The following is a 21,035-nucleotide window of genomic DNA, read 5'->3' as shown; positions in this document are numbered from 1 at the left end:
TGACAGTCAGGTGAAGGATTTTTTTTTAAGATTTTATTTATTTATTACAGAGAGAAATAGTGAAAGAGGGAACAAAAGCACAAGAGAGCTAGAGAGGGAGAAGCAGGCTCCCCACTGAGCAGGGAGCCCTGACATAGGGTTCGATCCCAGGACTTTGGGATCACGACCCCGAGAGGAAGGCAGACACTTAAAGACTAAGCCACCCAGGCGCCCCAGGTGAAGGATTTTTTTAAAAAAGGAACACTAATTAAAAGGGCAAACACTAGAAGCAAAAGGTAGTGAGGTTGAGGCGCCTGGGTGGCTCAGTGGGTTCAAGCCTCTGCCTTCAGCTCAGGTCATAGTCTTAGGGTCGGTCCTAGGATCGAGCCCCATCGGGCTCTCTGCTAAGCAGGGAGTCTGCTCCCCCCCACCTCTCTGCCTGCTTCTCTGCCTACTTGTGATCTCTGTCAAATAAGTAAAATCTTTAAAAACAAAAACAAAGGTATTGAGGTAGTCATAGTAGATAATTTCTTTTTTGTTTAAAGAACATCACATTAGCACTACAAAGAGTTGTAAAGAGGAGGTTAGCAATGCTTTGCTCATTAAACATGGGTACCATGTTATTTGCTTTTGCTTTGGAGGAAAACACGGGATTACTGAAATGTACAATTTCAACATCACGATCTATCTATCAAATGACCAAAATATAAGCCAAAAACAAGCATGACAGAGTGAAGAGCACTGAATTTCTTGGGGTCTAACTATAAAGCCAGGAAGGTAATTACACTTGCCTTTCACCTTTACAAGGTTGTCATGAGTAACAAGTACGACATTATGTGAAGCAGATCAACCTGTCCACTGCTGCATATATGCTAACATTTTCCTTAAATGAGGTGATATTCATGAAACTTAAAGGAAATTGAATGACCAATCTAGTTACTCTCTAGGAAAAAGGATCTCATTTACTGGTAGGTAGAATTTGAATCCGTTTCACTGATGAAAATACAAAACAGTAATGACCACCTCCACCAACAACAAAACCAGGTGATTCTCTTCTGAAATAAATCTAAATTCCACAATCTAAAGGATAAGTGGTACTGTGAAAAGACATTTAAAAGAATTTATTTCATTGGTTTAAAATTCAGGAGAATACATGAAATAACTACTTACTCTTGGCAACAGAACTCTGAAGACCTGCAGATGACACAGACATTTGTTTCTGTAAACCAGATGTCTCTTGTTCAAGTTTCTCAGTCGATACAGAACGTTTACTGGCTGAGGAAAGATATATTTACTGTACTCATACTTAAAGCATCACTAGCTGCAACAAAGTAAGTTCATGATGTAGTTCTATAGAGTACGTGCACTAGTTAGGTGCACAATGTTTACTGTTATTCCTTATGCATGATATAAATTTAAGTTTTATGGAACTGTAGAGCTCTGTCCATTTATAGGAAAATTTATAGTAGCTGCAATAGTAAATGAGACTATTTTAAAAATAGGCACTGAATAAAATATGCATTGGATAAAGCTATATAAAATTCAATCATTTTTATAGAGATTACAAATGTAAATGGTAAGATTTTGTATATACTGGATAAAATATTAAAATTTCTATTGCAGGGGCGCCTGGGTGGCTCAGTGGGTTAAAGCCTCTGCCTTTGGCTCAGGTCATGATCCCTGGGATCAAGCCCCATATCAGGCTCCCTGCTTCTTCCTCTCCCTCTGCCTACTTGTGATCTCTGTCTAATAAATAAATAAAATCTTTAAAAAAATTTCTTTTGTAATCTTACATGATACAAATGTTTTACTGGGCACACCAAAGAGTACATGGCAGCATTTTCACTTAAAACACAAAGCTCAAATCCCCACTGTAAATGCAACCTTGCAGCAACAGCCAATATCTAAATATGAGCATGAATAACTTAAAAGTTTAACAGTTTATTAATTACCAGTTTTGGTTTCTGGGTTCACAGCTGTCGAGCCTTCCCATGACCATCTTTTTTGACGATGATCAACACGGTTGCTCCGTTCCAATGTCCGACAGAGAACAGCCTTGAATCTCTCCTATTTAAAATAAATACCAACAAATTTTTACCTATTCAACATACTGGATAGTGTAATTTAGATCTGTGGGTTAGAACACTAACCCATTACCAAATTTTTGTATCAAGCAAAATTTGGGGGGGGTATGAGGTTAGGTAATAGTTAAAAATGAAGACCAAAAAAACAACCGAAGACCCTATTTCTGGTATCAATCAATGTCAATGCTTCTCCTGAGTAACAGACTTTAATCTTATGGATATGAACTGAAAAACAGACTGTGCTTACCTCTGCTTGTATCATGAGGAAATTAATTAATTAATTAATCTGAGAGAAAGAACGTGCACATGCAAGGGGAGCAGCAGACAGAGGGAGGAGGAGAAGCAGGGAGCCCGACATGAGCCTAGAGTGCCAGACACCAAAAGAGTCCAGGGAGGTAGAGAGAGAGGCAGGGCCCCAGCACAGCTGGGAGGAAGAGTGCACAGGGCAGAAAGGCAGTGGAAGCCAGATGGGAGAGCAAGCGCTGTCTTCTGACTGGCCTGCGCTCAAGTCAGAGGGGCAGCTGTGAGAAGTGAGACCGCGGCCTACTGAGTGAGGGGTCTCTGAGCATGAGACCACTGGCATAGAGCGCAGAGACCCAAGTGAGCCGCAACCCAGAGCATGGAAGGGCTCTCTTCCCAGGCCTTCGAGGCTCCTCTTTACCTCAGATAGCAGGTCGAAACTCAGGGATCTGAGAGCACAGGAACAAGAGGCTCTACTGCTGAAGGGGAGAGAGAACTGGGACTGGATCCCTTGGCAGGAGAGGGGGCAGGAAAGGCAGTGAAAGACTAAGAAAAAAGTATTCCAGTGCCAGGTGACACCACGTGGCATCTGATGGAACAGGCTAGGAAACATGTACTGTACCCTTTCTTCCTGTAGTTTTTGTTTCCTTTTTTCTTCTGCAGATATTCTCCGCTGCTCATCCTTCTCTTTTTGTTCTTTCAGCTTCCGTTGTTTCTCCTCCATCTGTTTTTCATATTGGATCCGTGATTTTCTTTCTTTTTCAAGCAGTTGTGTTTCCTTAGTAGCTGAAATATTCCAAATACATTTTCGAGGCATAATAGCCAAGAAAATATTTAAGTTTTCTACAGTACTCACAAAGAAGGAGAAAGTTAATATATCTCCTCCTCTTTCTTAAAAATAACATGACCCATGCCAATAACAAACGATTATATAAGTGAACAAGAATCATTTGCACTGAGTGTTCATTTAATTCTAGAGAACAGAGATGGCATAGATGACCCTCATATCCTGTCCAAGCTAAAATTCTGAATTAAAAACAAGTATTTTCTTTCATGTGATATTTCTGCTGATTTGAGACAAAATTAAACCCCACAGATTAACATGCTATATACATTAAAATAAGAACTAAAAAGAAAACACATGAAACTTCTCTCAAAGGCCTCATCTACCCAGACCATATTTAATCATGCCCGTTTTACATTCATGGAGTTAAGACACCACACTATGGAACAGCATGATGTTTTCCTATTTCAAATTTTCCCTCACTAAAGCCTGGACAGCATCTATGCAGTTCTAAAATGCACTCCCAAAGAGCTCCAGGAAGAAATAACTCCTCACCAAAACAAAGAAAAATGATATCCATTTGAATGAAGCTGAGCACAAATTTTGTCAAGGGATTTCAAAGGCCAGAGAAAAATGCCTCGTTGAGAAAGGCATTCTCTTGAGGTGTAAAAAGATTATTCTTTTAGGTCCAAATTTACACTTACGAAGCCTAAATTAGGATTATTAACAACTTCATTTTCCTTTTTAGAGTCATTTTTATTGAAACCCCATTCTGCTTGTTCCTACAAATGCTGAAATTTTCACACCTTAGTTTTCAGAAAATTAGAGCTAACAGAAACTACTTCAAAAATTAAACAATCAACTATTTTTTAAGGCCTTCTTTATCTGCCTTAGTATAAATATTCAATCCAACATAATACATCCCAGAAAAAATGTAATCTATGTATAAACAGATCAGGAAAAGTAGATAAAATCACTTTGAAAATATGTAACCTCAACAGAAAATTTATTCATTCCGATTTTAAGTCTAAAATATACCTTCTTGTTGTCTTTTGGTCTCCTCTCTTCGCTCCTTTGCCAACCTCTGCTTCACATCATTTTTAAGCACGGATCCATCTATTACTAAAAACAAAAAAAATATATAGTAAGGCATTAATAGATCTGGTTTTATTGACTTGACACTCTGACATCAATAAAAAAGCATTCTAGAAATTATACCTGGTTTGAAAGCAGATCTTATATTTGCAGATTGAGATGGATGAGTGCTGAAACTACTTTGATTCCGTCTTTCTTCGGCTATGGCGTGAGCAGCCGCAACTATAATACAGGGAGAGAAAAGGAAGGGATTAGATATTATGAATGCAAACAGCTAATACAGGGGGAGGCAAAGCCTGGGCAATCGTCCTTGATGATACAGGACAGCATCTCTTATCTAGAAGACAAAATCAGGACAGATTAATCCAGGTCAACAACAAAGACATATTGAGTACCTATGTTCAACAACACTTTACAAAAGAATTAAGGCTGTTTACTGTGGGTGTGCCAGTTTATCTGAGGACTTAGAGCTTGTTAGTGGGAGTGGCAGCACCAGCTTGTGGATAAGTAGGAGCTAATGATTAATAACTTTCAAAAATGCCTCAGACAAGATATCACACCAAGTACTGGAAAAACTGAGCTGGCACAGAAACGGAAAAGCTGTTTCATCATAAATTGAGAATTTTGAAAAGACGTGGTGTTTACAGGTCTGAATTTGGAAGCAGAAGTGTCAACAGTGAGATCCTCAGAGACTGGACCCAATATTAAAAAGTACATTTATAAATTACGTAGATGTGGGGTTTTCTTTACCCACGTTGCTTTAAAGATACCAGCAATGCCTGCCTTTCCCCACCCCCAGTCTCTGTCTGGGTGGAGGCCCAGGCACTTCCAGTTGCTAAAAGCTCTATTCTAATGCAGTGAAGGTGGAGAAGCACTCAAGGAATTTCCATTGAGATAGTATTATTCCAGGTAGAAAAATGTCCGGCAAAGATAAATTTACACATGCCTTGTAAAATGTGCCCAAAAGTGGTAAATAAACTTCAATAAGGGTGAAATACAAGATTAGGGGAGCACAATTTGGGGGAGAGTAAGAAAAACAAATGCCAGGATGACACACACAGCAATTATTATAGGGGATTCCGGAGCCCTTGAATTCCATTTATGGCTGCATCTAAAATGTCCCACAATGCTGGGCATCTTCAGGAAGAATCTGGAGATTAACACTGAAAACTCTCCTTCTACCTCTGTGAATGCACAGGAAATATGTCCCTGTGATATTGCATACACTTTTGTTTTCTACATATCAGGAAAAAATTTAACAGTTGAAGATGACGGTTAAAATAATTAAAGGAACAGAGTATCTGTCATTGTACTTAAAGAATGAAAGGACTCTGAGATGTTTCTTGTCTGGGAGGAAAAGAGATCTGGGAGTCATTTTACAGAGTAACCTTGAAAGTGAGCTCATAATTGCTGCCATAGGGACCACTATTTCAAAAAGGAAAAAGGATTTTTTTTTTAACCACAGAGACCTAACAGCTCAGATAATCCATGATTTAGCTAAATTTGAAGATTAGACTCTTCTCAGCTTCCTTCATAGTTCAACTACCAGCAATTCTGTGGACCACAGATTATCCTCTGAATTTGCATACTAGTGTATTAGAACAATTCTTACATATAGTCTATAAATTAATTAAACCCTCTTATATACTCTCTCCCACTTATAACATCTCTATGTGAGCACAGAAAAAAAAGTTAGTTTTGCACATTCCATTTTCCTGATTAGAAATCCCAAAGAAAGTTCATATTTTAGCACAAATTACTTGACCATAAGGACAATCTCTTGAAATGTATAATTTTACCATATTTATTATCTCCCTCTCTACCTCTGTCTCTGTCCACCCCAGTCCCAGTCATGTTCTCTCTCAAATAAAATCTTAAAGAGTCACCTTTTGCCTGGAGGTTAATGAATAGGGTAGAGTTTATTACCAGAACTTTAGAACCTTAATCTGTATTTATGGTACTTTCCTAAAAATTGCTATAACAAATACCGTATATCAACCTCACCATTTACGAAATTCTTTACATTTGTATAACTTCATTAAATTCTAGCAACCCTATAAAATGGATATTATTATTTTCCATATTTTTTACAGGTAGGAAAAACTGAAGCTAAACATTATTGTCCCAGATCACGCAGGAAGTAACTCTGGGTCTTGTGTTTGAGCCCCAAAGTGGGTAGAGATTACTAAAAAATAAACAAGACACAACAAAATATTCCTCAAAGATATGTCTTAAAGTAAATTACAGACAGTTTCCTACCAGTCAGAGCTGCCTACAGTGGAATGGCTACTTGGAAAAATATTAAGCTGTTAGACTATACATCCAAGTTGTAGAAGCTGCCCAGGATTTTATAGCTGGGACTCTGGGTATTAGACTTGAGAATCTTAAGGTTTCTCCAGCTCTAAAATTCTATAATCATCTCACTGAACCTTAGTAGCTTTTTCTGCATTTGTCTAAAGAAATTACTTGTGAATTTAGAAAAACAAGGTGACAGATCAGTGGCAAAGTTTCTTATGCTCATCAGGTTGAAAAATTCATATAAATTATCTTACAATTATGTGTAAAAGTATAAAACATTTTCTGTTAAGTGTATTTAGGGATGCCTGGATGGTTCACTGGGTTAAAATCTGCCTTCTACTCAGGTCATGCTCTCAGGGGAGTCTGTTTCTCCCCCTCTCTCTGCCCTGCCCCCTCCCCACCACCCCCCTCCCCTGCTCCTGACCCCTATCTCTTTCAGGTAAATAAGAATTTTTAAAAAGTATTTCTTCAGTATGTTACAATCTTAGCGCAGTACTATGCACAGAAAACATAACAAAATGAATGTACATAATTCATGCCCCCTTAGAAGTCACTTGTTCAGGGACAACATTTTAACTCTTGGAGCCAGGCTCCCAGCAGTAAATGAAATTAACCAGATTCACAGATTCAGGGCTACTCATGGTTACTTGGATAACAGAATAAAAAGAAGCAACTGTCACAGTGGCATCTCATTTGCCACTAAGTGGCATCTCATTTGCCACTAAGTGGCAAAACATTTCAATGACTCCTTGTCCCCTTCAGGAAAACGCTGAGACCATGAGGGCAAATCTTGTTAAAGCCCGAAGTCTGTGAAAATTCTAACATATAACATGTGATGTTTTCAATTCCTAATAGGAAATGGGCAACAAGGAGGTCAATTAGGGTTCTGGGTTAAGCCCTTTTTGCATGACTAAATTTTTGGCTTGAAATACTGTGAATCCAAGCAACTGTTTCATAAAAGATTTTAAAATACTTCACAACATTCAATATCCAAAAATGCTGGGGAAGGGGGTTATCCAGAATGCTGGTTACTTTAAATCACTGAAATAAACAAATGGCAGAGAGCCTTAGGTGTCGACAAGTAATGAAACAATCCGAATTTAATGCACTCTCTCTCTAGGTAAAGATGAAAGTGTATTTGCTTCTAATACGTTGTTTGGGGAGTGGATTCAAAGTATTCTGAAGTAACACAAAGCCTCTCAATCGCAGCCAATTTTTCAACTGCAAATGAAAAATCCCCAAGGCTTTCGATAAAATCAATTAAGATCGTTTTATTCTCAAGCTCATAGTAATAGCAACTGGCCTGAGAAAACCAAGTAACCTCCCACAAGCGAGAAATACCATTTCGCTCCGCGAGCGGAGCAGCCTCCTGGGCTAAGCAATGCGCTGCCAAACTTTAGAAAATTAACGCTTTGGGGGCGACAAACATTTTGGCGTTGGGGCCAGTTCAGAAGAAAGCACACTGAAGTGCTGCTTCCCGTTCATTGCCGCCTAGGGTCTGCAAGATGTCCCACGGAAGGTGACATCTTGACGAAGTCATGTGCTACAGCAGGCAAATCAGGAGGAGCGGAGAGGCAAGTTTCTCCCAACTTTCAAAGGAACAGCCCCCAAGGCTCCCTCCTCACCGGACGTTGGCCGGGAGGGTGCAGTAGATTAAGTCCTTGGGAGAGGCAAGGACTGCGACCGTGGGAGAGGATGCGAGCGCCCCGCGCAGAGAGAAAACGCCCGGCTCCCGGCGCCTGGAAAGGCTGCCCTGGCGCGCGGGGTCTTGGCGGGCGCCCGCACATCCCGGGCTGTGGCGCGTCCGTTCGATGGCCACGCGGGCGCCCGCCGCCCCGCAACGGCAGGCGCAGCTCAGGACCGTCCTCGGGGTCCGGGGTCACAGGCCCCTCCACCCCCACCCCTGCGCCCACAGCGTCCGTTAGTTCCCTCACGCCCCGCCCGCGGGGTTCGGCCAGTGGCGGCGACCGTTGGAATGCTGGCCGCGGGACTTCGGCCGTCGGTGATGCCGGCCGGCCGGCCGTTCCTCCTCCCCACCCCCGTCTCACAACGGTTCTCTGTCCCGTCCAGGGAAACTCCGGGGCGGGTGAGGGGAGGACCGGACGGCGCGAGGCCACTCCGGAGTAAAGTTTTCCGACGCCCTCCGCGCCGCTTCAACGGCCCCCGGGGCCACGAGACGCCCGCCTCCCGCGCGGTTCCGAGTTCCCCCGGGAGACGCCAGGCCGCTCACCCATGCGTTCGCGCATCCCCCTCAGGGAGGTGCCGCCGCCGGCGCGCTCCGCCATCTTCCGAGCCGCCGCGTCTGAAACCGCTGGCGGCGCTGGGGGTCCAGTGCGCAGGCTCCGGCGCCGCCGTCTGGCCCGCTTCGGCCGCGGCGCCGGGGGGCGGGGCGGGGCGGGGCCCGCAGAGCCGCCGCGCCCGCCTGAGACCCGCAAGCCCTGCAGCGCTGCTCACTACACACCACGTCCTGAGCCGCTGGGCGGGGACCTCTGGTCTAAAGAACCCTCTCCTACGTTCCCAGTTCTCCTCGCATCGGTGTGCGGGGGGCCAGCCAATCATCAGCCGGCTTGGCCGTCCAACATTCCTTTTCCCCTTTCATCCCGTCTACATAGCAACGCAGTAACGTTCCTTCCTTTCTTCATTTGTTCCTTCGTTCTTTTAGGGAGCATTATACCGAGCGCCTCCTGGGTTCGCTTGTATCCGGAGTTTGCTAGTCTTTGAAACACTACAGAAAGGCCTAAGTGAGGGACAAGAGGCCCAGAGGCAGGTTAGAGATGTTCCTGGAAGGCACTAGGGGCCCAATCAAGAGTAGAGCCTTTCTTTAAATCTTTGCAAAATAAATCATGACACTGTCAGGTCTCAAAGTTGCATGAATTGTCTCTACGGCGTTTGTGGATCTTTAAGTGAAGGAGAGGGCTTGTGGGACACGCACTTTGATGAGCCCTCTATATCTCAAGATTTCAGGGAGCTGTAAAGGGGAAGGAGCTAATAGCAAACATTTATTGACTCTTACTATGTGCCAGGCCCAAGCACCATTATCACTCCCATCTCGTAGATAAGGAAACTAAAGCAGAGAGAAGTTAAACTATTCACAGTCACACAGTTACTATCAGAACTGGAATTTGAACCCAAAATGTCTGACCAGTAGCCTCCTCCATGTGCTTAGCCTTAAGCAATACTGTTTCATAAAAGCTGGAGATTCATACATAGTTCATAAATGATTAGCATCCAGAATGCACAAAGATCTAAAAATACATAAGGAAAAAAACCTCCAAGAAGTGAGCAAAAGGCATAAACAGGCCTCCCACAAGAGAAAAATCACAAATGATCAAGAAACATGAGAAAAGATGCTCACACTCTACAGCAGTCCGAGAGAATACAAACAAAACCCAGAAGATAGCATGTTATACCTACAGATTTAGCAAATTTAAAGAGTGAACAATAAGTGTTGGTGAGGCTGTAGATTAATACTGGGGATGGAGGAAAAAAAATACTGGGGGTGGAGGTAGGAGAGTGGGGGCTGCTATGCGAGTCAGGGGTAGAGTGGGAGTGGGGGGGAGGAAGTTTAGCATTATAAAGTATCCGAAATCCTGCTCCTGTATGTACCCAGAGAGCAAAGTTTTCCATGATGCACATGATGGTAGCCATGATTGTTAATATGACACACATGTGATTAAGACACCAGCAAAGCAGAGACACATAAATTCAGCTTTGATGATTTATCTGGAACTCCACAAATGGACAATCTAGAAAAATGCAACATCACCTTTATGGTTTCTTTCTATTTTTTTTAAGATTTTATTTATTTACTTGAGGGAGAGGGAGGGTGAACACACAAGCAGCGGGAGCAACAAAGCGAGAGGGAGAAGCAGGCTCCCAGCAGAACAGGGAGCCTGACCCCGACTGACTCAGAGCTCGATCCCAGGACCCTGGGATCATGATCTGAGCCGAAAGTAGACCCTTAACTGATTGAGCTACCCAGGCACCCCTCCTTTATGGTTTCTTGCAAATGCTCAAGATGTTGAATCCATTGTGAGATGCTGGACCTATCTAATAATGAGGAAATTTCAGACAAATCCAGACTGTGACGTATTCTATGAAACAACTGGCCTGGATGCTTCAAAATGTTATCATCAAAGATTAAAAACAAACATTGGAGGGGTGCCTGGGTGGCTCAGTGGGTTAAAGCCTCTGCTTTCGGCCTGCTTCCTCCTCTCTCTGAATGCCTCTCTGCCTACTTGTGATCTCTGTCTGTCAAATAAATAAATAAAATCTTAAAAAAAAAAACAAACATTGGAGAGTGTTTTGGATCACAGGAGACTAAAGCGACCAATATGAAGCATGGTCCTTTATTAGAAACTAGATTAAAGGGCACCTGGGAGGCTCAGTTGGTTAAGCATCTACCCTCAGCTCAGGTCATGATCCCAGGGTTCTGGGATCCAGCCCCAAGTCAGGCTCCCTGCTCTGTCAGAAGCCTGCTTCTCTCTCTCCTTCTGCTTGCCACTCCCCCTGCTTTTGCTCTCTCTCTCTCTCTCTCTCTGTCAAATAAATAAAATTTTTTTAAAAAAAGAAACTAGATTTTTAAAAAATAGCTTTAAAGAGCATTGATTATTGTAGCAATGGGGAAAATTTAAATAGGAACCATGTATTAGATAATTAGATAATTCATTTGTTCATTTCAAAGGCGGAATCACTCAAACTGTCATCTGCTCTGTGCCTGGCACGTGGGGGGGGGGGGGCAGGAAAGGAGCCCTGCCCTCCATTGATTCTATGCTGATTATTTGATGTCAGGGTCCAGCCTTAGGGGTTTTCTTGGAACTAGAGCAGCTCCCTAAGGAGCCCCCACAAGACTGTATATTTCTCGGAAAAATATTGGAACTAAAGGGCATCCGTTTGGGTAGAGTGAGTCTAATTCTTCTGGGGCCAACCCAGACTCACCTGGGAAGGAACCCAGGCAGCTCCTCTCCTCCTGTGTTTGGAAAGCGTGTAAGTTCCCCAGTGAGCAAAAAAAAGAACTGGAATCCTGCTCACTTTTTTCCCCCTTGGTTATTTTTTCCCCTTAAACCTGACACCAGCAGGAAGAACATTCAGAAACCACAGGCACAACAGGTCTAGAATTCGTCACATTTTTTTTTCTATCAACCATGAAGTTTTTAAAAAATGGAATTCACATGTAATAAACACTCGGCGGACTGCCCGAGTCTAACAAATTTCCACTGCAACTCCCACCACCGCGGCACTGTACTGGGAGTTTTAAGCTTCATAGCCATGAGATGGCTCTCCTCTCCATCCCTGAACTACCTGTCAGATTCGCCCGGCAGGCCCACAGTGGAGGCACTTGGCCTCTCATTTCTGACTCTTACTTCCCATCTGTTGCAGCTTGGCTGTGATGCCAGGGTTGGGGGGGAAAGGGGGGGGTTTCATTCTGGACTCATCTCTTGCCAAATCTATTCACATTTTCCTTTCTTTCCCCAAATCTGCACTTTTCTTCCCTCCTAAGCTACAGGCTTACCGCAGGCTCTGGTCATTTCTCAAAGCTTTCTCAGCTCTGGAATTCCCATCCCAGGAGCACCTTCCACCCACCCATGCCACAACCCTTCACAGCCATCCCTCCTCACTCCATCTCTCCTCCTTTCTCTTTGCCTGGAGAACTGGGGTGGCCTTGCTCTGTGTGCCCTCTCCTTTTTAGGGAGTCCCTGGGCCCTCCTGGGGTGGTCTGGGGGGTTGATCATCATGGCCTAAGCTCACCAGGGTGAAGGCAGTAAGCTTCTGAGGAGAGGAAGAAGAGGTATTTCCCTCCAAACTGGAAATTCAGATAAGCCTCGGAGGGGAAAGGGTGTGGTGGCAGTGGTGGCCCTCTGCTCGGAGCATTGGGTGAGTCTTGGACACTTAGGGGAGATAGTAAGAGCTGTCATTTATCCATTGCCTACCCAATGGCAGGCACAGTCCTAAAGGCTTTGCACGGATCCCTTCATTTATTCCTTACAGTACTTTTATGAGACAGCTTCTATTCTCATCCTCATTTTACAGATGAAGAAATAGGCATGGGGAGGTTGACTAACCTGCCCATCCATGGTTAGCACAGCCAGCAAGGGGCAGAGCCAGGACCCAAGCCCACGTATGTCTACTAAGCCTTCCGCTGTGTCTCCCAGTTTACTAGGTGCTGATCTCCAGTCCACTCTTTACTCCTAACCCATTACCTCCTGTTTTTCATTGATCCAGTCCTCCCACTCAGGCACCTGAGCCTTTTCAAAGCTACACTTTCTATCGTTAGTAGTCTTACTACACCTCCCAACTCAAGTGTCGATAGCTGTTTCTTAAGCCTTTAATAGAATTGACTCTGGACGCCTGGGCGGCGGAGCCGGTTAAGTGTCTGAATCTTGGTTTCAGCTCCGGTCGTGATCTCGGGGTCCTGAGATCAAGCACTGCCCAGGTCGGGTGTCAGCCTCCAGGCCCAACACACAGAGCCTGCTTAGGTTTCTCTCTCCCTCCCCCTCTGCCCCTCCTTGCCACAGGCTCTCTCTCCAAAATAAATAAATAAACTGTTAAAAATTTTTGATTCAAACTCTTGAGTAAGAAACCATTGTAAATAGGCGTTTAATATAGGTCTTACAGTGGAGACCCGTAGGTCTCCTCTTAAACAGCTTTCTTCTAGAAAGACTCAGCAAAATCAATAAATGCTGAGTATTCAGGACTGGATTCAAAATACACGTTAAAAAAATGCATGTGTAAAGGGAAAGACACCACATCTCTTGTAGTCTATCTTGCAATGAATGTTGGCTGAATGAATGAGAGCAAATACTAAAAGCTTCTATGTACTGGAGGAAGAAATGAAAATATTCTGGATGGGCACTGGGGCGGGGGGGGGTGGTTTGAAAAGATCTAGACTTAAAATTATTAAAGGGCAAGTAAATGTCCTCTTTTTCCCCCTTAACTTCAAATAAGGTAGAGCAAACATGGGCTGGGTCTTCTCATTCTAAATACAGGCCTGTAACATAAAGGAAGCTTCAGAGGATGCCCAAAAGCCTAAAATATCAAGGAGTGCCCTTTACAGACACTTAGGAATTTCTAATAGACTAAATATTGGTGAAATCCAGATGGGAGAAAATGGGAAGAAAAGAGGAGTCGAGATAGTTTATTAGAACCCAACCCACATTGTCGGGCCTCATTCCCAGAGTTTCTGATTCTTTAAGTGTTATTAGTTGTATAACATATAACTCTAAGGAAATATACTAAATGATGTCTAGTGTGATGTCAAGTACACCTGAATACCTAATGTTATTTCTCTTTGATGATAATAAATCTGAAAAATTCTAATACAGACCTAGTGTCTCCTAGTTCCTGATTTCCTGATCCTTAACCTTTTTTTCCTTTCTTTTTGTTTTTTTCACTAAGGGCAGGCAGATGCTTTGCCCTAGAGTACATTGAAAGCCAAGGTATTGTCATGGCAACGGCGCGAAGCATCACACAGGGAAGGGCATCACAGTGGAGGGAGGAGCACCTCACAGAGGGAGGAGGCGTGGCCGGGAAGCCTGAGGGAGGTTTGTACCACAGTCTCCTACGCTGGTCTCTGATACAACACACAACATACTCGGTTTTCCCTCGCTTTCTCTCCATCCCACAGCACACTGTACGCACATATGCACCTACATTTTAAAAGGAGCTCGTTGAATGACCGAGGGGAGAAACAACCAGATCACACACAGAAAGTGAAATGCAAAAGCCATGGAAGGAATCTCATGCATATTTATATATCGCTCTTCGTTAATCATCAAGTTTTATCTGGGACTACATACTATTCTAAAAGCTCTTAGGTCTTTAAGATTTTGAGACGTGGGGCTCCTAGCTGGCCCAATCTGTAGAGCTGCGAGTTCTTAATCTCAGAGCTGGGAGTTCGAGCCTCACTTTGGGGGTAGGGTTTACTTAAGAAAGAATAAAACCATTGTCAGTGATTTAAAAATTCCATCCTTTGGGGGCCTGGATGGTTCAGTCAGTTAAGTGTCTAAACCTTGATTTCAGCTCAGGTCATGATCTCAGGGTTGCGAGATCCAGCCCCATGTTGTCCTCCTGACTGGGTAAGGAGTCTTTTTAAGATTCTCTCTCTCCCTCTCCCTCTCCTCTCTCCCTCTCTGAAAAAAAAAATCCATCCTTATTCTGGCTATTCTTTTTTTTTTTTAAGATTTATTTATTTGACATAGATCACAAGTAGGCAGAGAGGCGGGGAAGCAGGCTCCCTGCTAAGCAGAAAGCCGGATGTGGGGCTCCATCCCAGGACCCTGAGATCATGACCTGAGCCAAAGGCAGAGGCTTAACCCACTGAGCCACCCAGGCACCCCCCTTATTCTGGCTCTTCTTAAGAATTTCCCTCTGCTGGAGTTGGGGGGGAGGGCTGGCTCTACTAGTTACGAGCATGTGACTCTTGATCTTGGGGATATGGGCTTGAGCCCCACATTGGGTGTAGAAATTATTTCAACATTTTTTTTTTTAATCTTTAAAAAAATTTCCCTTTGCAAAATTCAATTGTCAATGGGCTGATACAGTTATAGTGGAAAGTCTACACTATAAAGCCCATTGTTCCTTGAGGGCCAGCTTGCAGATCTATTTAGAGAATGTGTACTTTCAGATTTTAAAAAGGGGTCTGAGAGTACAAGGGAACCTTGTGTGCACACTCCTCAGGCCACGTGGGTCTAGCGGAATGCACACTTGGGCAGCCAAGAGCCCAGGCAAGTTGCGCCACTGGGTTCTCATCCACGTGTGTGGCTGGGGTGAAGGACTCAGCAACACAGAGCAAACCTTCAGGGCCAGGTTCGCTCAACAGCCAGCCCCTCCAGGCCCCTGAGGAGTGTTTTCAGAGAAGACTCTTAGGGTGGATGGGGCAGAGAAGAGAAAGTACAGGTTATCCCTGAGGCCAATGGGTACACAGACCACAGTTCTCTGTTCTCATGAAAGACACACACCCTTGACTTTGCTTTTCTGTAGTTTGTAGATGTTGCTGTCAAGATAGCCACAAAAGGTGAGAGCTAGGGATGACCAGCAAGGTCACAAAATTCAGGCCTTCACTTTGACTCCAGCTCCTTTCCCTGCACATCCGTGAAAGGCTGTCCAGATAATCTTTTGGGAGGAAAAAAGTGACAATTCCTGATCTGGTGCTGGGAACCATTACGTAATCCAGCTGGAATTTGCCCCATATCCTCCCAATGAAACGGAAAAGGGACACGGGAGGGAAACAGATTGAGATATGGCTACACTGGCAAAGGCATGCTTAAAAGGATGTTGAACCACCATGATTTTTGTGAGGGGTCCAATGAGTTGGTCCCTGTCTGCTGCTCCGGACTCAGCTCCCTCCTGGGAACTCTTTTTTGCAGCAGCAGAACTGGGCAAATACCTTGGCTCTCAGGCCCCTCCTGACTCTTCCCCACCTCACAGAGGCAGGATTCAGATTCGGGATAATCTGATTCCAGAGTTCTTGAGCTTTCCAGAAGTAGCAGGAGCCAGAGCAAGAGAGGGCCCCTAAAAACAGTGCCTGGCAGCCTAGGCCAAGGGCAAAAAGAACAGCAAAATCGAATCACTCTTTGAATCTGGGAGTGGATGACATGGGAATGGGGGAGTTGGCCAAGGGCCAACGTAGCTTGAGAGGCTTCCCGGAAAAAGTCGCTCTTACAACAAGTGTTACCCTCAGAACTCTGCATGGTGTTCGGTAGAGGGTTTGTGCTGTTATTGATATTATGCCTGGGGATGATTAATTCGACTAAAACATACCCAGGAGGAACTAACTAGTTCTTTCTCTGGGGGGAGGAGGGTGTGTGCCAAATCCTGGGATACAGCAGCTGAGTCTGACTTCAGAAGGAAGGTGTGAGAAATACAGCACTGATTTCAATTTTAGTTCTGTAGAAATATTTGGGAAGCCTGCTTGGTGGTGTTTTCATGATTAAAAATGACCCAGTGCGTGAGCTTGACAGGAACATGAGCCACAGCAGGCCAGACATATGCTTTTTCCCATCTCCATATGTTTCATTTATATCTTAATCCACGGCCTGCTGGGGAAGAGCTGGGTAGCATAGCACTTTGGGGACCACTGTCAGTTGGTCTCATGCTATTTTCCTAGCCTATGGTATTCACACATCCTCCACTATGAGCTGGAATTTGGCCCTGGGCCTGTGGAATTGCCATAGGGCTGACTGCAGGGGAAAGAAAATTCGAAATGTGAAATGAATTTGTTCAAATGTGAGTCAGGGATGTGTTCAGTCTGTTTATAGAAGGAGGAAATGACATTTGAAGAAAATCGGTTCTGGGAGAAATGCTGTCATTATGTAAGCTTTCAAAATTTAGTAACTGACTGGTTAGGAGAGTAACAGATTGGCTAACTTGTAAAGTACCCAAACATGACCTTTACCCATTACCGTGTGGTGGCTTGGGTCCCAGCCCTGCCACTTAGACTATTCAACGAAAAGTCTAGGTTTTTGCATCTGTAAAATGAGGGTAATAACAGTTGCTCAGTTGCTCAGTCAGTGAAGTGTCTGACTTCCACTCAAGTCACGATCTCAGGGTCCTGGGGTTGAGTCCTGCATTGGGCTCCCCGCTCAGTGAGGAGCCTGCTTCTCCCTCTCCCTCTGACCCTTGCCACTCCACTTGTGTTCTCTCTCTCTCTCCTTCAGTCTCTCAAATAAATAAATCTTAAAAAAAAAACCATTTTGTTGATAGAGAGGATCAGGTACAGTTCTCAGTATGAGCTCAATGTAAAATAGTAATAACAACAGCTAATATCTTAGAGGCAAATATCACATGCTTTTTTCATGTTGTCTCACTTACTCTTGACAGGCTACAAAACCAATAGAATACCATTAGAATACCATTAATACCATTAATAATGACAATACAGCACACAGCACAGATTGGAATAGATAATTCCATGCTCTCTAATCCATTCACACCCACACCTTCCACTACTGGGTTTTCATTTGTGGCCAGAAGGCGGGAGATGTTTCACAAGGCAATAGAATAATGAAGATAGGAGACCAAGAGAACAAAGCATTTTGGAGCTCAAATGCTGGAAAAGGGGTTTGCAGTCAGAGCCAAGCAGTGGCCAGGTTTTCAGACAAAGAATAATTTTGTATAACTATCTAACAAAGAGGCTTGTTTGGGGAGAAACAACCATAGGAATCATCCACGCACTTGAAATCTTATAATGAACCAGAAGAGTCACTACCCTTTATGTCTCTGTTCCTCACCCACCTTCCTTCTCTGTTTTCCTCTGCTGTAAGGGGAGGAGAAGGCCTTTTCTAGAAAGGGGTAGGGTCTGGTAAAATACCACCCCCCCCCCACCGCATCCCAGAAGGACAGCTTGCACTTGTGGGACACACAGTGTCTCTTTCAGGGCAAGATTATTTTATTTTTTTTTTTTTTTAAAGATTTTATTTATTTATTTGACAGAGAGAGATCACAAGTAGATGGAGAGACAGGTAGAGAGAGAGAGGGGAGCAGGCTCCCCGCTGAGCAGAGAGCCCGATGTGGGGACTCGATCCCAGGACCCTGAGATCATGACCTGAGCCGAAGGCAGCGGCTTAACCCACTGAGCCATCCAGGCGCCCCTGGGCAAGATTATTTTAATACTAACTGAAACCAAAGCAGGTTCAAATTTCCCTTCTGCCTTGAGGAGGTATCAGCACAAAATTTCGACATTTTTTGCTTACCCTGTCTGTGCATGGTTCCAAATTCTTTCTGACTACATTTCCCACTCCCCTTCCCCTAACCTCTGCCAATTCTCTGGGTGTGGGAGAAAGGAAGCGCTTTCAGTCTGGTCTCCAACAAAAGTCATGGAAATACGAATGACAGTAATACGCTATTTGGAATTGTGTATTGTTTCAAAATAGGAAAGTCAGTTATATTTTTCTCCGGTGGCATTTTGCGCCATACTTTTCAAAACAACAAGTTAAGGAACACTTTCAGGTGAGCATTCTGAGCTGGGATTCCTCAGAAGCACCAGAGAGAGAAAAACTTAAATGATGACTTATTTGCTAGCTCAAAGGCACTGGATTTTAAGAGCTTGAGATTTAATCCTTAGTCAGCTTCCTCTTTATTTTGCAAAGAAAACAATTTAGAGGGAGACTTGTCCAAGGTCACCCGGCTAGTAAATGGCAGAGTCACATGTTTTAACGCCCCATTTTCAAAATTCTGTTATCTTTTTGTGTGTGGAAATTGACAAAATGATTAGTTGCCTCGGGGATTAAACGGGATATAAAGCAGTGTTCATAGCAGCTGCACAAAACTGAATGAACATATTCTAGCCACTACACATTTTCCTTCCTTTATATTCACATCCACATATATTTTAGGTTTACATAGTTGTAATGTTTGTGTCTATGCCACATTGTGATCTTTTTTCACTTAACACAGCCCGCATACTTACCATTTTGATGTCTGAAGAATGTTCCATCTGGTCGGTAGACTACTTTTTTTTTTAGACACTTTACCATTATTGAACATTTGGGTTGTTTTCCGTTTTTTACCATTATAAATAGTGGGACTTGGAACAATCTTACATAGCTTACCGCCCTCCCACCCCTGTACCCCTTTTGGGGTGGTTTCCTCGGAATGTGTTCTCAAAAATGGAATGAGACACAGAAAGAGCTCTCAAACCAGATTGCTCTCCAGAGAAATACCACCAGCTTACTGTGTTTGTGTGTCACTAGTGACGAGAGGCTATATTATTGCAAAAAAAAAAAAAAAGTGGTTTAACTGTTCTGTCTAGGCATAGAAAAGGAACTTGGGGATTCTTGCCTGAAACTTCCTTTCCCAGCAACCCCTCCTCCCCCCAACTCTCCCCACCCCTGTACTCTTGGCAGTGATCATGCTTTCCTGGCCTTTTTCTGACTTCCTCCTCCTGTTCAGTGTCTTGGACCAAAAGTAAACGTGCTAATACAGAACAGGATGAATAATTTCTGTATTAAAATCTAAGAAAAGCCTCACATGGAGTGTGACATCCCAAGGGCTTCACCAAATCAAAGGAATGCCAGAGATTCACTTGTGAATTTCCATCACAAACAAAACAGCGATCTGGGTTTTGAAGAAAAGCCTGCCATTTCAATAAGAAAATCTAACTGTGGCTCTATATATTTGTGGGCTTGAATTCAAAACTTTCAGCCCTCTGGGCTTGGGGTGCCTATTCTGACTTCTGTCACTTACAAATTGTCACTGATTCAATAACAATAAGTTACATTTTTGAGTGTCAAGGCCCTTTGCCTCCATGCGGCATCTCATTTAATCCTCACAGCCATCCTTGGAGTGAACACTATTATCATCCCTATTTTATGAATGAGGAAATACAAGCTTAAAAAGAGTCACACGGCTAGGAACCACCGGAGCTGTGACATGAATTCAGGTCTGTTTGACTCCAAGGCCTTTGTGCTTCCTCTTGTCCTGCTTCTCACGCTCTCATTTATGACATGGTGACTTACCTGCCACGCTGACTCCAGTGTTGTTTCAAGGATTAAATGAGACCAGAATCCCCAAGTGCTTTGTAAAGAGTAGAACAAAACATCGTATAGATGGGTAGGCATTTTATCAGTGTCAGCCATTATTATCACTTGGATTTAATTTAGCTATGGTGACTCTATAGGACTCTACCAGGCCACATCACCTAACCCAGCTCTACACTTTCTGGAGAGACTTAGTGGTTTCTATCCTAAGAACAACTTCTGTGAAATGGGTCTCTGATTAGAGTTACCCTATGCGATCTGCAAACGCAGTGTTCTCCAATCGTGGGGCTCTGCAGAGGAAGACAGCACTCACCTGAATTGGGGGGTTTTTTCTTGACCTTTTGCATGTTTCCAGTTGAGTTCAATGAACTAGACAGGATGTGGTACTCAGAGACTCATCTTCTGAGCAAGCCCGGCTCTCCACCGCAGGTCTTATTGCAGTGGGCGAATGATGTGGTTAGGGGGTAATAATGGAAGGAACCTCTGTCTCTCACTTGTTTTCCTAAGGAAGAGACCTGGAGTTAGACACACAGTTCATCTCCATACCAAATCAGTGACTGTTGGGAAGTTTTCCGTTTTTTACCATTATAAATAGTGGGACTTGGAACAATCTTACATAGCTTACCGCCCTCCCACCCCTGTACCCCTTTTGGGGTGGTTTCCTCGGAATGTGTTCTCAAAAATGGAATGAGACACAGAAAGAGCTCTCAAACCAGATTGCTCTCCAGAGAAATACCACCAGCTTACTGTGTTTGTGTGTCACTAGTGACAAGAGGCTATATTATTGCAAAAAAGTTAGCTTTGAAAGGAGCCTTGAATTCCTCTGCAGGAGCCTTGAATTCCTCTGCCATTCCTGATTTCCTCAGGATGGCTTTACTGCTTTTGTTAAAAAAAAAAAAAAAAAAGCATGTGTACGTCGTATGTACACATACAGACTCTGTCACATGCCTCTCTGTCCCTTACACACATGGTCTCTAATTCTGTTTTTTTCCCTTGTATTTCCTGAAGTCATCTCTACCCCCAATGTGTGGCTTCCATTCATGACCCCAAGATCGAGAGTTGCATGCTTCACTGACTGAG

At 43.7% G+C, this 21,035-nt stretch overlaps 1 protein-coding gene across 14 annotated transcripts in view; it reads right to left on the bottom strand.

Moving 5' to 3' along the window:
- The window catches only part of MAP7D3 (MAP7 domain containing 3), a 57,111-nt gene that overhangs the window by 19,968 nt on the left and 16,108 nt on the right, over window positions 1-21,035 (bottom strand). For 9 of the 14 annotated variants that reach the window (XM_082717593.1, XM_082717599.1, XM_082717601.1 and 6 more), the window contains exons 1-6: window positions 8,711-8,852; window positions 4,306-4,404; window positions 4,126-4,209; window positions 2,926-3,089; window positions 1,932-2,046; window positions 1,150-1,254 (exon numbers count right to left, since the gene is read on the bottom strand). In XM_082717593.1, coding sequence (XP_082573719.1) covers window positions 1,150-1,254; window positions 1,932-2,046; window positions 2,926-3,089; window positions 4,126-4,209; window positions 4,306-4,404; window positions 8,711-8,765 — 622 coding nt within the window. In that variant the 5' untranslated portion in view covers window positions 8,766-8,852. Of the gene's footprint in view, window positions 1-1,149; window positions 1,255-1,931; window positions 2,047-2,925; window positions 3,090-4,125; window positions 4,210-4,305; window positions 4,405-8,710; window positions 8,853-20,268; window positions 20,458-21,035 lie in introns of those variants that run through there. The other 5 variants (XR_014307195.1, XR_014307196.1, XM_082717595.1 and 2 more) reach the window with 2 other exon arrangements.

Source organism: Mustela nivalis, assembly GCF_964662115.1.
Source record: "Mustela nivalis genome assembly, chromosome: X".
NCBI classification, from domain to species: Eukaryota; Metazoa; Chordata; class Mammalia; order Carnivora; family Mustelidae; genus Mustela; species Mustela nivalis.
The sequence above is the reverse complement of the archived record's forward strand: the minus strand, read 5'-3'. Positions and strand labels throughout refer to the sequence as shown.